This window comes from Corvus brachyrhynchos, unplaced genomic scaffold, assembly GCF_000691975.1.
Source record: "Corvus brachyrhynchos isolate BGI_N302 unplaced genomic scaffold, ASM69197v1 scaffold17, whole genome shotgun sequence".
NCBI lineage: Eukaryota > Metazoa > Chordata > Aves > Passeriformes > Corvidae > Corvus > Corvus brachyrhynchos.
Genome location: NW_008240046.1, coordinates 15,758,253 through 15,773,579, shown reverse-complemented (window position 1 = coordinate 15,773,579; position 15,327 = coordinate 15,758,253). Strand labels below are relative to the sequence as shown.

At 35.4% G+C, this 15,327-nt stretch overlaps 1 protein-coding gene across 1 annotated transcript in view; it reads right to left on the bottom strand.

The window, feature by feature from the left end:
* Positions 1 to 260: 260 nt before the first annotated feature.
* Positions 261 to 15,327, bottom strand: part of VEGFC (vascular endothelial growth factor C) — a gene marked incomplete at its 5' end in the record, with an annotated part of 70,688 nt that continues 55,621 nt past the window's right edge. The window contains 4 exons of the mRNA XM_008641561.2: positions 261 to 782; positions 5,220 to 5,550; positions 5,801 to 5,910; positions 8,116 to 8,267. Of these exons, the coding sequence (XP_008639783.1) occupies positions 668 to 782; positions 5,220 to 5,550; positions 5,801 to 5,910; positions 8,116 to 8,267 (708 nt within the window). The remainder of the gene's footprint in view (positions 783 to 5,219; positions 5,551 to 5,800; positions 5,911 to 8,115; positions 8,268 to 15,327) is intronic.

Sequence of the window (15,327 nt, the reverse complement as noted above, 5' to 3'; positions counted from 1 at the left end):
CAGAATCTCCAATGTTCCCACTGTCATTAATTATACCTTCTTTGCTACTGTCATTCTAGAGCCAGAAATACCACTGGCTCACAAAACCCTCAGTACAACTCTATTCCAAATGGAAAACACAACAGGTATGAGAAAATGTCTGCAGTCTTCCCTCATAAAAGTGCTTTCTCCTTATTGCCTTTTTCCCCTGTTAAGAACCCTGAAAATAGAGTTGAATCTGAGTTCCTTTTTAGGCAGATGATCAAACATTCTCACCATTATATAATACAATTTCCATTTTATTTTAAACATACTTTGCATGATATAAAAATATTGATCACAGTGAGCTTTAACAATTGTTACTGCTATAAACAGAAATGCTGCACGATGGTTTTAGTGGAAATAAATTATATAGTCATTATCTCTTAAAAAAAAAAAATCACAAGAAGGAGAACCTAGGCTGTTTGGTCATTGACAGAAAATAAGTCCTTATTGAGTTCTTTACAAAACATGAACCCCAGTTGTTTTCTACATTTGCTTTCCACATCTTGAGAAAAGCACAAGTCTGTCTCTGAAAGCCCCACAGGGTCTCTGGTGAACATTTAATTCCAAATATTATCAAAGTTTCTGTTGTTCTTTTGTTCTAATGGAAAAATGTACACCAACATAGCAAGTAGTGCTCTCTTCACTAATTCATAAGTGGTCTTTTCCAATATGTAGGTACACAGCGGCACACTTCTTCACTGAAGTAAAATCCAGCATCGCAGCGTTTCGTTCGCACTGTACATGGAGGTCTGTAACAACTAAAGAAAGGAAAACAAAAAGTGGACATTAATATAACACAATCATTTATATTTACCTGGGGCAGAAATCCGTGTGCCTTCACTTTGCCATTTCTCAATGGGATATTTAATTCCTACAAGTATATATGTTTTAACTTTTTATGTTCTTGCAACAATTTTAGTCAGACTAATCTTCACAAAATACAATGAAATAATAATTAATTATACTGAAGAGAAATTATTCTATTGCAATGGATACACATGGATCTTTTTTACCACACTGTTGGTTACAGCCACATTCTAATCTTGAGTAATATGTTTTTAAATTTTGTTTTGAAAATAGGATATATTTCTGTACTCAAATTGGCTTGTTATAACCTACTGCATGCTGCAAATTGGAGGTGGTAATCTAGAATTAGGTGTTAATCAAATCTATCATCCTCCTACCCAGGACTGTTTCTCACCTTACTGGTTACTGCAATAAGCCTGAGAGAGGTTTGTCTACATATGTTACACTGTGACTCTGGTCTTGAAAATGAGAACATACTTCCTTTCAAGTTGCAAATTCCCACAGCCAGTCTCTGAGGCCAGTGGGAATATATTTACATTCATATTGCATCTGCGTGCATTCTGAAGAAAAATCAGAGCCTATTTATCATGTTTCTGATAAAACTTAATGGAAAAAGGACAGAATTAGTGCCTACCTGATTAAAATAAGTTTTGCAGAAATACAGCATTGAACCACAAATCACATCTACCTATGCAGCACCAGAATTTTTCCTCACCAATTCCTTGACTGAAAAATACAACTTATACAAAGATAATATCTCTGGTTGTCCCTGAACCCTTCCTTTTCCTATTTAATTTTTCTATTAAAACAAGGACTTGACCCAAAATAACCTTACAATAACAATGCTAAATACTTTCTGGTGTATAATGGAGACAAAGTACAAGTCTGGGATTTTTTTGACACTGGCAAGGAGTCAAAAGACAAAAGTGTATGTCTTAAATTTCACCATAGTTATACTTAAAACTTGTATAATGTGCACTTAAATAATGTGCACCTGTTTTTGAAACACTGATATTATGGTCTGTTACGATAACTGTTACTAACATATATACAGCACGCTAAATTGCACAATGTCACTCTCCTCCGCCCTAGGTAATTCTTATTTCAGGCTTGTGGCTACTCTTACTGTTGATTCAAATAAGTTAGTATGTAGTGTGCTTGTTTTGGATACTAAGTTACTACTTTGCAATAATTTATGATATGAGGTCTGCACTACAGTTACACTAATTCACACCATCTAGTTCAGCCAATGAATCTGGCTATGACGAAAGCAACAAGGAATGAGGAAGACTGCAAATGTGACATTTATTAACTAGTGTCACATCTTGTTCAGTGTTTTCAATGTCATTTATCATTGATTAGTTCACCACTGTGATCTCTGTAATTAAGGGAGTAACATTATTTTGTGCCACTTAATAGATATTTGAAATCAGTGTAGCAGCTCATGGGAATCTCTCAAAGTCCTACTTGTCTTTTCCCCCTAAAGTTTGGACACGGTGGTAAAAGGCAACAAAAAGGTTTGTGAGTGAATAGGCAACCAGCAGTAGGTCTGTTCTGGGCAAAAGGTACTCCACAGAGATTCAGTGGATGAAACACTGAACTCACCTTTTTGCTGTCTCTGCCATGAAAGTTCAGACCATTTCAGGTACTGAATGACAGTAAAATGAAATAAGAAGAAAAAGATGCAAAGCTAAACTCTTCCACACACCTATGACTGTACACAACGAAAAGCAGTCGTGTAAACACTAAGCATGAGGAGCTCACTTTGTTTAGGATTCATGCCTCCTTGTGAACTTCAACTTGCAGCTGAGATTGCTATGCAGCACCTCTCCCACGTGAGTTTGTGTCCAGCAGCAGTCAAGCTCAGGTTACTTCAGTCTTATCCTAATTTGGGACATTTCAAAAGAGCAAGAAAGTCCCTCTCCTCCTCTTAAGTGCTTAGCAGATGAAGTTCCTAGTAATCTGGCCCAGCCAAAACTGGCCAAAATAAATTTTAGAGCTGGTAGCACAGGGTGAATAGCAGCACTCATTGTAACTACATAAACGTGGTTTCCTTAGGAAACTGCTGAACAATAGACAAGGTCTTTCAAAAGATTTGGTCTGAATGCTGTTTATGGAGTGTTTTCATGTGACAGAGATCTGTTTCAATGAGCATAATCTGAGCACGCCGGAGCTCAGACAGATGTTCTCTCACTAGTCCTAGTGCTGGGCAAATCAGAAGCAACTTTCTCATTATGGTCAATAATTGTGATTTTTTGCTGCAGAATGCCCATGTAGTCACTGTGGGCAGCCTAGCAAGGCCACAGATGAAACAAGTCTTGGGCTGATAAACAGCATAAATCACCTGAAAAGCCAGTATCCTGAGGGTTTTTTTTTTTCCATCCCATCTTCTGCTTTGTAAATGATTATTACTTTCATCTGAAGCAGGGTGTAACACTAGAGGTAGAGGCATTTTAGGTACAGTGCATAAAGATATTAGTGCTTCAAAACCAGAAGCTACAAGGATTACTTGTCTCTACAAGGAGCTGTCTAGGACATGACAACAGGATTATGTTCATGTCTAGGGCTCACACATCTAGCACAAAGCTAGGCAGAGTTGTTTTATAAATTTATTTATGTTTTATAAATTTATAAAATTCATATATTTATTATATAAATTCAATTGTATAATTGATGCTGTTATAAACCAGCAAGAGATCTTTCAGAGATAAAAAGGGTGTTGCAGGGATTTTTTCCTTTTAGAGACAGCTTGTGCTGGACAGAGACAAAATGTGAGAAACCTACTCTAAGTCTTTTCTTAAGGAGAAGAGGTTGCTCCCTCTATTTTCCTTGGCAGTGCTAAAATCTACAGGACTATTTGTTCCAGAGGTATAAAGGTTTTCCCCACACAAAATCAAAAGAAAAACAGCTCAGAAAAGAGAAAAAGGTAGAAGCACCCAATATCATACTGTCCTTGGAAGTGAGAAAGTGATTCAAACTTTTTACTGTATTCAACCACAACAGAGAAAGGCTGAACTCAATTTCCTCCTTCAAATACTAAGTCTTTAAATCAACAGAGACATTGAAATCAACACTGGATATTTATTATGACATTTCTTAACTTCTCCAGTTGTGCATGTTCTTTTAAAATGTACGTGGTTTATATTTGTAGCACTGCTGGAAGTGACACCTATAGTGTAAAGGCTTTGTAAAATGTAGAGCTTATGTAACCAGGCTGGTTTCTTTTCCTCTGCAAACCTAAAATTGAAATGATGTGAGTTGAATTATAGAGAAAAATTAGTTTCTGATGTTTCTAACAGCTCTTCTATTTCACTTCAAAGGCCAAATATTGGAAAACAAGTAATGCCAGTCATCTTTTCCCCCATTTCAAAGACTTCAGTGGAAATGTCACTACTTATATGTGACATTTTTTCATTATAAAGATGAAATGATGTCTATATATCTAGAAATATATTTATCCCAAATAATTACATGTTAAATTAAATAAGTGTTATTTTTGATAAAGCATCAGGTTACTACAGACATTTAAATGTCCTAATTTGCTATTTTCCATTTGCAGTGCATGAATTGTTGTCATTCATGTAATAGAAATAATTCCCCTATAGTAGAAATAAGTGATCCTTCTTCTCCAAATGGCATTGCTTAAGTATTTTTTAAATTAATTTAATTAATGAATTTAAGAAATTTACAAGAGAATTTTACAGGAAAGCTTTCCTCACATAATATACAAAGCAGAAATAATGCTAGTTGTTTCTCAGAACCTAAAGTCATTCACATTTATGTATATAGACTGCTAATGCTATGGGTGTAGCAGTCATGGAAAGAAAAGGCCCTATGATATATAAAGAAACTGCAGACTTTTCTTCCTAAGTTTTATTTTAAATGGTGATCTGGGAAGTCTGTTTTATAGTTATACATGTCTACTTTTCACAAAAATCACCCAGAGCTAGGTGACTCCAAAATTTAGGAAGTGGAAATGAATGATGTTATCTCCAGAATTACACCCTGAAATCTAATTAGGAATATTTGAGTTATTTCAATATTTGAGTTACTTGAATTGCAATATTCAGTTCATGGGGAAAAACAGAGTAGGATTTTAAATACCATAAGATATAGGGAGATTGAACTTAGGGTTCATTTTCACCAAAAGGAAATAAGTCCCATGAAGTAGTAGTAAGAGTACTAAAAACTAAACATGGTTTAAATACTTATTACTCCTAGTAGCTTCCTCTTAGAGATTATCGACGTCACAGAAGATAAAACTGAACTGAAGACAGACTTACTGTTTACTTAAGACTGTTACAAAGCAATTCAACAAGACAGCTAATGTCACAACCCAAAATTTTATGCCTTGAACACACTAAAAGAAATTAGAACTGAGGTTTTACCTGCATGTCTGGTGATGGAACCTTTTTCCTTTCAAGAAGCATTTATTGGGAGATTCTATACATTCACAGACGCATTTTGCAGGATTTAGTGGCTGATGTCTAGGACAGCTCTTTTTACATACACATTGGCACTTTTCTTCATCAAATTCCTTGTTGGGCCCACAGGAAGCAGGGATAAGTTTGTTTTTGCACGTGCACTGACATGATGATCTGTCCAATTCTTTGTGAGGTCCACAGCTTGAGGGCCGCACGCCTCCTTTGCAGACACATTGACAGGTTTCTTCATCCAGCTCTTTATTTGGTCCACAAATATGGAATCCTTCAGATGTGTCTACAAAAGCAGCAGAGAAATCACACTATTACCAGAATTTTGTGTCTACTCTCACACCTATTTTTATGGGAAGAAATGAGCAAATCCATACCTTTTACGGTGTTTCAAAAACAAGCATATGTAAAAAGACAGGCAACAACCAGTAGTAGTATTGATACAGAAAAAGACACAAATAATTGCTACTACTTCTTTGTCTTTAGGTGAATCTAAACATAGAACTACACTAAATCCTTTAAGAAAAAGTGCTTACCAGAATCTCCAAGGTGAGAAGAGAAACCAAAATCATGCTGTGACAAACATCTGCAAATTTGATTATTCCAAATATGATTTTTTGGACAGGTCTTGTTTGCCACATGACACCTGTGAAATTAAAAAATGCTGTTGATTTACTACCATAAGAACTCAAGGAGAAAAAAAATAAATCAATTCTAGCTGTTGATTGCTTTAGTTTCTCTCCATTGCAAATATCTTTCTAAGAATGTCAGTTCATTCATAATCTTTTTTTTATTCCTGTCAAATCTGTTACTAAAGGTTCTCCCCACTACAGAGATTTTCAGCCATTTATTGAAGAAACTTTCTCACATTTCAAGTTTCAGCTCTAACTTCTAGAAACTTCTATTTGTACTTTGCTAATGTAGTTTGGAAACAGCCCTAGAACATAAGCCTCAGGTAGAAAACAGGAGTATAAAACATTTTTGCATGCCAAATACTGCATGTAACGCATCATTTTATGTGTTGTTTTAAGTACAAAAATGTTTTCAAACTTAGGATATCAAAAGACAGCAGATAAATTTTATAATGAATGCTGTAGACAAAACTTAAAAAAAAAAATCAGTTTATCAGATTCCATTCCAGTTTATGTGAAATTTATGTGCCATTAGCTGACACTTTCTCATTAGTCACTCAGATTCTGGTGAGCTTTCTTGAACCTAAAGATTTGAACTTTAGCAGCGCTGCCTTTAAAAATAAAGGCAATAAACAAGTTAACACTTTAGTCCTCTTTTTCTGCTACAGTTTGTAGCCAAGGTAGTGGAAACCAAAGAAAGCAAAAAAATCCAAAGGCAGCAGCTGTTGCCTTTTTAAAGAATGAGTGAACTGAGCTATCTGGTGAATCACTGATAGAATATTTATGTGTATTATCTCATCTTCATCTCTTGCAATTTCTTTATCACCACAGCTGACATTACATCTTTGAACAAGTCAAGCCTAACTTCTTGTATCCGGGCTGTGTCATTTATTCATCGTTTCTGTAGTATTTCTAAAATCCTACTAATCTGTTAAGACAACACCTACATTACTCATTTGATGCACTTTTCATTCCCCTGAGCACCATTACTCACACATTCAAAAATGCAGGTGCTGGGACATTCTTCCATGATCATCATTCAAGTACACCCCTCCCCTTCAGCACACTAAATCACTCTGCTTGTACAGACTGCTGTAGTTTAACATCACCCTGCTTCCCCTCATGTTTTATCAAACTTGTGTTTCCTGATTTCATTCCACTAATGGTCTCACTCTTGCTGCCTCACTTGGCATATGTTTCCTTTAGCCTGCCTCCTGATTCTGTTTGAGAAATAGTATGGATAATTTACAGACATATTATTGTGTTCTGTTAAAAAAACCCAAACCAACCAAGTCAAGCTACACAACAACAAACCAAAGCCTCCTGCCTGTTTTATTGTACAAAGCCATAGATTCTGAACTTAAAGACAGTATGTAACAGTAGAGGAGACCTTTATATATTCTGATCTATTACTGTGTTGTCTTACCTTTGTTGAAGCATGATTCCTTAGTCACAGGAGAAACAGCGACCTGTGAATGCTGGTTCAAGTGTGGTGTCTGTACTCTCACCTCCCTCAACTACAGGTAGCTGTTTCCTGGCTAGAATAAACTCTTGCCCTGGTCATTACAACAGCTCTTAGTCTAGAAATACTGAGAAGCTAGAGAGAGCCAACATCCTCTGATTTTATTATTAACTCTTGGGTTTTTATTGACTCTTTATAATCTGTTAATTATGTAATTAAACTAATTATCAATAGATTTACTTCCAAGCCACTGTTTATGATCCATGCTTTGACAAACAAATTAAATCAGTTGAACTCAAATAGAATATAATCTATGTGTCAGAAAACATCCAGACTTAAACTGAATGAAACCACTGAGGAAAATGCTTAACACCTCAGAGAAATTTGCTCTATTCACTCACCTTATTAAAAATGTCAACAATTAATTCCAGTCCAGCTTCTAGTTATTGATTCTTCCTTAAAGCAACTGTTAGTCTATTATGTATTTTTGACCTCCTAAATATTTATACATCAAGAAAATCCCACACACATTGTTCTTCAGTTTTAAATCATCTCACTTCAGTTTATCTAATGGGTAAAAAGGTAATTTAGTAACATTCTCTTTGTGTAAAATAATGGCAGCTCCCTTGCAGAATGCGTTCTGCTACTGCTATGTATAGATCACCTATCCTAACTGTGCAACCTTCCCAGCAGTATTTTAAATCTGATTATATAGGCTTGCTCATAACGTGAAAGGAAAGACAAGCCTTATACTTACTGAGTTTGTGCTGCTGGCAAGGAACGTCTTATGATAGAGTGGACTTGTCTGTAAACATCCAGCTTGGACATGCACCGGCAGGACGTGTGGTTGGCAAAACTGACTGTGACGGGCTTGGGGCCGTGAGACAAAGGCACCGTGATCTCAAACAGCTACAAAAGGCAAAGCAAGAATCTTCTTACAAAGATCACTAATGGTCCAACTAAGCAAAATATAAGGACATACGAAAAACCTATCACGAGTTTAAGTTCAGATTTTTTGTTTTGGATTCTTGTTCCAGCTGCAAAACAAGTAGCACTTCTTAAAATTTTGGTCTTGAGTCATTAATATGATAAGGCCACAAGTCCATTTCTAGTTTGAAGTTTGGTACTGTCCTGGGGTAACCGAAAAAATTAATGCCTAATTGCCACCAGGCATATCTACTGAGTTTTCACTAAGTTCAACGCAGTCTTCTGGAAAGAGACTTTCTAATCAACTTTTTGATTATACTTACAATCCCTTTTGCCTTTTACACCAATGTGGCTCCATTTCCCTGATATATTATAAAATTCCCTTTAAATTAATCACAAAACGCCGAGATGCCTCTGGCAAGAAGAGCAATAATCATAACACAGAGGTTTCATTTTTGTACTGATACATGACAATAGCTTTATGTACTTATTTCTTTTAAAAATATCCATCTATTTGAAGGCCATCATAAATTATAATGCACAAGCTAGGAAATTGGAGAGGAGGAAGGTGGTGTTGTAGATAAAGACAAAAAGGACTGTGTTTATGAAAATAGCTTTAATTTCTGCATACAGTATATACTTAAGACAAATACATGCTTGAGTTCTTTGAATATGTTTTTTACTACTGATCTTTAATCAGAGGACAAAACTCACCTACATATGCAAGACTTTTTTTTTTTTTTTTTTTAAACAAGTTGTACTTTTCTGCACTGCTGTTGAGACCTCTGACAACCTGGACAGCCAGAAACCTACGAATGGACAAGCTTTTACTATCTTAAATACCTGCTTAGAAAGCTGATTCTTAGAAGATATATATGAATTGATGGACAGAACAAAGAGTATGAACTTAATTACAATATTACACATGTAAAGAAAATCCTGTTTTTCTGTTCTCTCACGACAGTATGAACTTGCTTTTCTGAAGCTGAAACAAAAACCCACTGCAGCAAGAACTGATAAATCTCAGAAAATAGAATAAGCATGAGTCTTTGAATGAGCCTAACTGCAGCTGGAAAACAAGTGCATATTCTTTGTCTATTCTTGCAGTAGGCCAGTTTGCTATGCTGCAAAGCATAGCAGACTCCAGACCACTGAAGATGGCAGCATAGGACTATTGCTACATTTCCAAACCACCTAAAAGAGGTAGGTCCCTGCCCAACTGTCCTGTTCAGCTTCAGGAGATCACTGAGGGAAATTTCACAAAAACAGCTGAGATAGATCAATCACGGGTGGAAGTGATGGTGAACATGAATTAATCTTAATTTACATTTATCCTTCCATTAAAACTGTGAAAGGTTTGGAGACAAATATTGCTAACAACTATTCCCATCAACACTTCAGTGGTACAATGAGAAAAAGGTCTAGTTAAACAATGTAAAGGTAGTTTCCTTGACCTCCTTGAATTACCTTCAGTTGTTCAAATAAATTCTCTTAATAATAATGTATTTTACATCACCTGAGAGTTGCTATTGTTGATACATAAAGTCAAAAAAACTAAGCCAACTATTGTATTTTTATCTATATACATTATATCTATAACTCAACTATTTGTATTAGAGATTATATTATACATAGTGTTATATTCCTAGTCCCCACTCTTGTAAAGTACTTAAGACAAGACATGAACTAACATTTTGAAAAAGAATAGAAAACAGACCCATCTTCATTAATGGAAGTGCTGGAATTTAAATACTGGTGTTGGAATTATTGATTTGTTCTTCCTTCACTTTTGCCAGCACATGTTGTTGGGATACTATATGAATATTTATTCCTCTCTTCCAATAATGAAAATATATAAAGAGGTTTCACAAGAGGTTTCAAATTATTGAAAAGTAGTCTGTTACAGAAAAGGTATTTAGTGCTGCGAATAGTTCAGTTTAAATTATCTCTATCAGTTGAAAATAAGACTCATCCTAAAGAAAATCTATATTCTGCTCTCAGATGTGATAGCAGCATCTCTAAATTCAATGAAGCTATTTAAGTGTAAACTCTTAACACGCAACAGTTGTGTTTGAATCGTCATCTAAAGAAAACATTTCAGATTAGGTAAAACCTGACCATAAACAATGCTTTATGGTTTTGATAACATCTACAATTTTTTTTTGCTCACCTTCCTCATCCAACAGAACAATAAACTCAACATCTGCTTTCACTATGGGGCATGTTTGGCAACATTTAACAGCCAAATGTCAGTACCTAGAAAGGATATGTCTGTGAAAAATGCCTCATAACCAGTACGAGGTTGGTTCTCAATTCTTTTTCTGGCAACATTCTGGCTACTATGGCTACTGTTGCTGGTACCCACATGGCCCAAATGGGTAACACTTCCTGGAGACCAAATGGCTTATATTTCTGTTTGATCCCTCATTCTCTAAAAGATTGGTTTTACTGCATTCTTAGAAGCCCAAATCTTCTCTTCCTTTCCAACTTTAAATTATAATAAAAACCAGACTAATTCACTCTACAGGCAAAAGGGAAAAGCCATTTCCTTCACGTACCAATGCCTAAAGACAGACATCCAGTCCCAAAGACTACAAAGAATGAGCTTCAGTCCCCAGAAGAACATAAGATCTGATAGCAGTAGGGATTAGAGCAGTTTTTCAAAGTGTAGAGCTTTTATTGTTCTGAAAAATGCTATTATAATAAATGAAACAGCAAATTAAAATACATTAAATGAGTATTACTCCAGTCAGAGGCAAATAAAAAAATAAATTCAACTTGCTGTTCTGTACCTTTCTGCCACCAACACTGCATTGTCAGGAAAACAGTGGAAAGCAACAACAGAAGCAATAAGTGATTGTATAACTAAAGAGTATTATATATAAGAAAAAACAAAAAAACCCCATACAAAATCACAAAGCTCTGTCCTCCTCCAGAGAAGCTGCTAACTGTAAACATAAATCAGTAACACACTGTTACTGATCAGAGTGCAACACATACTAACAGAAGCTCTGTGTAGATGAAGAACAGTTGAAAGCCATAAATAAATAATGCATTGAATAAGAATTCAACACCTTCCATTCAGCCAGTCTAAGGCTGTTTTGCCATAGAAAGCCAGATGGCAGGTCTTCCAGTCTTTCTCACCCTTTCTAGGATTTCTCTTTCAAGTACTGTCCACAACCTACAACTTAGTATGTTTTTAAACTTTAAAAAAAAAAAAAAAAAAAAAAAAAAAAAAATCTGACAGAACATGGGAATCTCTGAATGTGTTGACAAAAAGCACTATCAGAACTCCTGAAAATGCAATTTTCCATATATTCCTTCTCACTGATCCTTAGAATCATAGAATTGTTTGGGTTGGAAAGGACCTTAGAGATCATTTAAGTAGAACCCCTCTGCCACAAGCAGGGACACCTTTCCCTAGACCAGGTCACTTTAAGCCCCAAAAGGCATGTAATTTAGATCCGTGGCATTGGTAGCTTCTTCTTTATACTAGAAGGACCTCATGCCATACTTTCCAGAAAACTGCAGATTTTTATACAGAGGATTTATTTGCTTCAGTGGCTAAATTAATTTATTCAGCACTGTCACCATATGTGCCAGTATCCATTGTATCAGCACACATAAAATTATTATTATGCTCACTGACTTCTGAAATATATCAAAACTGCTGTTACGTGGGAAGGCCATCATTCTAGATACTTTTCAAATGCAGGATTTATGTATGTTTTTTTCCCAAGATTTACATTAACTACACTATGTTCTTCTGATGGACTGTGGTTTATTTTGGCATGTTTCCCTTAAATTGATTGAGTCTAAGTTTCCATCACTTGTGATCTTTGCACTTTAGAAAGTGCCAGTAAGGCCAGCCAAATATAACCAGTGTAACAGAGTACAGTGTGTCTAGAGAGGTTTTTAAGCTAAGGACATGAGACTGATTTTAAAACTAAACATCCTATATTGAAAAGAATGAAAATAAACTATTTGAGAAATGGAACATCATCATTATTTTACTATCTAACTTTCAAAGCTTGCGTGGGATATAACAACAGGTATTTGATATAATAAATTCATATTTATTTAATCTGCTTGTGTTCCTTTTTCTATTTTTTTCTATTTTAATCCCTTTCTTTTCCCAGAAATATTAACAAAAAACATTTGGAACTTATGTATCTCCCACTATTAATAGTACCTACTATATCACTACAATAATCAGTCTAACAGAAAAATGCATGGGAAAAGGTAGAAATGGTAATGTTCAAAACAACTGAATATTCTTGTGGCATATCTCTGAATTGTGAAAAAGAACACCATGCACATCCCAAACTGGGCAAATTTCAAGCTGTTAACTTATTTCCTGTGAGAAAATCTCCTCTAAATCTAATTTTGATCTGCTTGGATAGATGTTTTCCCTTGAGGGACTGTAACTGTAACTGTGAAACAAGATGATTTAGGACCTTTACAACAAGTGATCTGAAAGAAGCCAAAAAAATGTCCTTTCTGACAGCCAAGAGGGAGAATGGGATGAGAGCTCTTTGACATCTGCTTTCTACTTCCCTTCAACCTATAAGCAAGTGGCTATAGGTGGGGCATAAAAAAGTGCTGCTCAGGGACAGGCTAGAGCAGCACCAGGTGGTTCCATAATCTTTGTAACCACTGTTGAATTATTTGTGCCATGGAAACAGAGAACAGCTGTTTAATAACGAATTAGAGAAAAAACCCAACACAACCACACCACAAAACAAAAAGCCAACCAGCCACATTTCCCACAGATCCTCACTAGACAAGTCACCACCTACAGACTTGGCTACTGCACTCAGGAGAAGATCTACTGCAGTTTGTGAATTAGCCTAGGGAGTCTTCAAAGCCATAGACCTTGTACTGTATCTTAATTAAGAAGTTGTCTCAGATCTCTGGTTGTATAAACATCCCTTAGCAACTACAAAAACAGGTTTTGGGGAAAAAATTGTATTAAAAACAAAGCAGAATACTTTTCTACTTTTCTCTCAATAAAGTTTAGTACCTAGAAAGGATGAACACAGCCTGAACTAGAGAACTATTGACCTCACTCTGGACCACCACTGCGTTCCACAAAGCAATCTGGGAACATCTGACCTGGTCCCTCCTCCTAGAAATCAATGATTTCCCCCTATAAAAATAATTTCTGTGCTGAGTTCTTTTATTTTTAATTAATTTTGATGAAAGCTGATATCAGCTTTCTTTATATTTTAATGTCTGGAACCAATGCTAGAGCTTGCCCTCACAGTAAGAACTCCAGCTGAAAAATTAGTTTCCCATTAAGCACTTTTTCTGCAGGGTGAACAGTATGAAGTTATCTTACAGAGTTTATCCACAAAAAATAAAGCTAAAAATTGGTGAATTATGAAAAAAACCTATTTGTTCTCATTTCCTTCAGAAAATAAAGAAACTGTGGTGAAAATAGATGTGTAGGGTACCTAAATGCCACAGAAGGTCTTGAATCCAATACTTTTTTTCTTCCTAATTCTCATTTGATATGGGGTATACTGTGGTCACATAATTTTAAAAAATTTGAGATAGTGACAGATGAAGAGATATAGCTATAAGTCTGTTCCTTTATTAAGGGTTTTTTAAAACTGCATTCTGTCAAGGACCAGATGAAACTGGAAAGCAGAAGCAAGACAAAACTCAGAGATAAAATTGCTTGCTTTTACAGAAAAAGTAAGAAAATAAAGCAGTGTCATTGCTTCCTTTTTCCTTTTAAGAAGACCTTTAAGATTTTCCTTTTCAGAGTCTCTCAAATCTTTAACTACTCTTACGTCATATCATCACCAATAACACCAAGAACTCCAAAAGGAAACTCAGTGCTAAACATTTTCTACTGGGTAAAAAAATTACTTCACCCAATGGATGTGAACACTAAGATGAAAAGAAAGATATGATTTACTCCAAACTGACATAGCACTCAAAAACTAGGAAATCTGTGTTACATGGAACAATTCTCTCTGTGACTAGACAATCCTTTACTTCGGTAAGCTAAGCTTTACCAATACATGTAAAAAAAAAAAAGTTTTATTTCTTGGGTTTTAAAATGAAAATGATATTTGCATCTTTCAAGCAACTGGAGTTGAGACAATGGTTTCACCTAATAATGAGAAAAACAATAGGGCTTTAACAAAGTCAGTGTCGTACTTGTCCTCATTTAAGCTATTTGAGTTACATTACCCCTGTGCTGTGTGTTTGTCTACCACTAGACTAAATTTAGTTTTGAAAACTCTTGGAAGGATATACCATTTCGGATAGACAGATCTGTTGAGAAATGAGGGCAGAATTCTAAATGCACTCTAAAAATTAGTGGGTTTTGCTGTTTTCTTTACATTCCCTTTTCCTAATTCCCCCCTAAAAAGGCTCAGAGCACTAAGAAGTTTTATGATAAAGGAGTGACATTTCTAAGGGCTACAATTTTATAACTGGCTATGCAGTTTTGGTCTTCATTATAAATATGTACTGCATCTTCAGCTAGATGCATCCTGTTGAAAAAGGAAGCAAAATTTACACTAAAAAGTGAAAAAGCCCCCAATGAAAAAAAAAAAATCCCCTACCAAATACTATAATAGGAAAATACCCTAGGAAATTCTTGTAAGTATGACTATTTTTACAGGATTTTTGAGGGAAATGTTGAAAGACAGTTGTGAGAATTCCTGTATCTTCTTAGAATAATGCAGCATATCCTTCTTTGAAGGCAGCTCACAGGCTCAATGCATGATCTCTGCACACTCCTACCTGATCACTAGCCCTGGACTTGAAGAAGATGCATTACAACAAAACAAATGGTTACATAATGCTAATATCTCTTAATATAGTAAAATGCAGTTCCTAAAAGACTTTATTTAAAACATGCAACTTCCTGCACGTGTCCTACAGCAGTCTACACCAATAAGATTACAGGCTACTTTTCCATAAAGTACTTGCCTCATACAGGCATATGGTAGATGAAAAAAAAAGAGAGGGAATTAAGTTTCATGGATAATGTCAAAACTGAGAATGGGACATAATAATGACC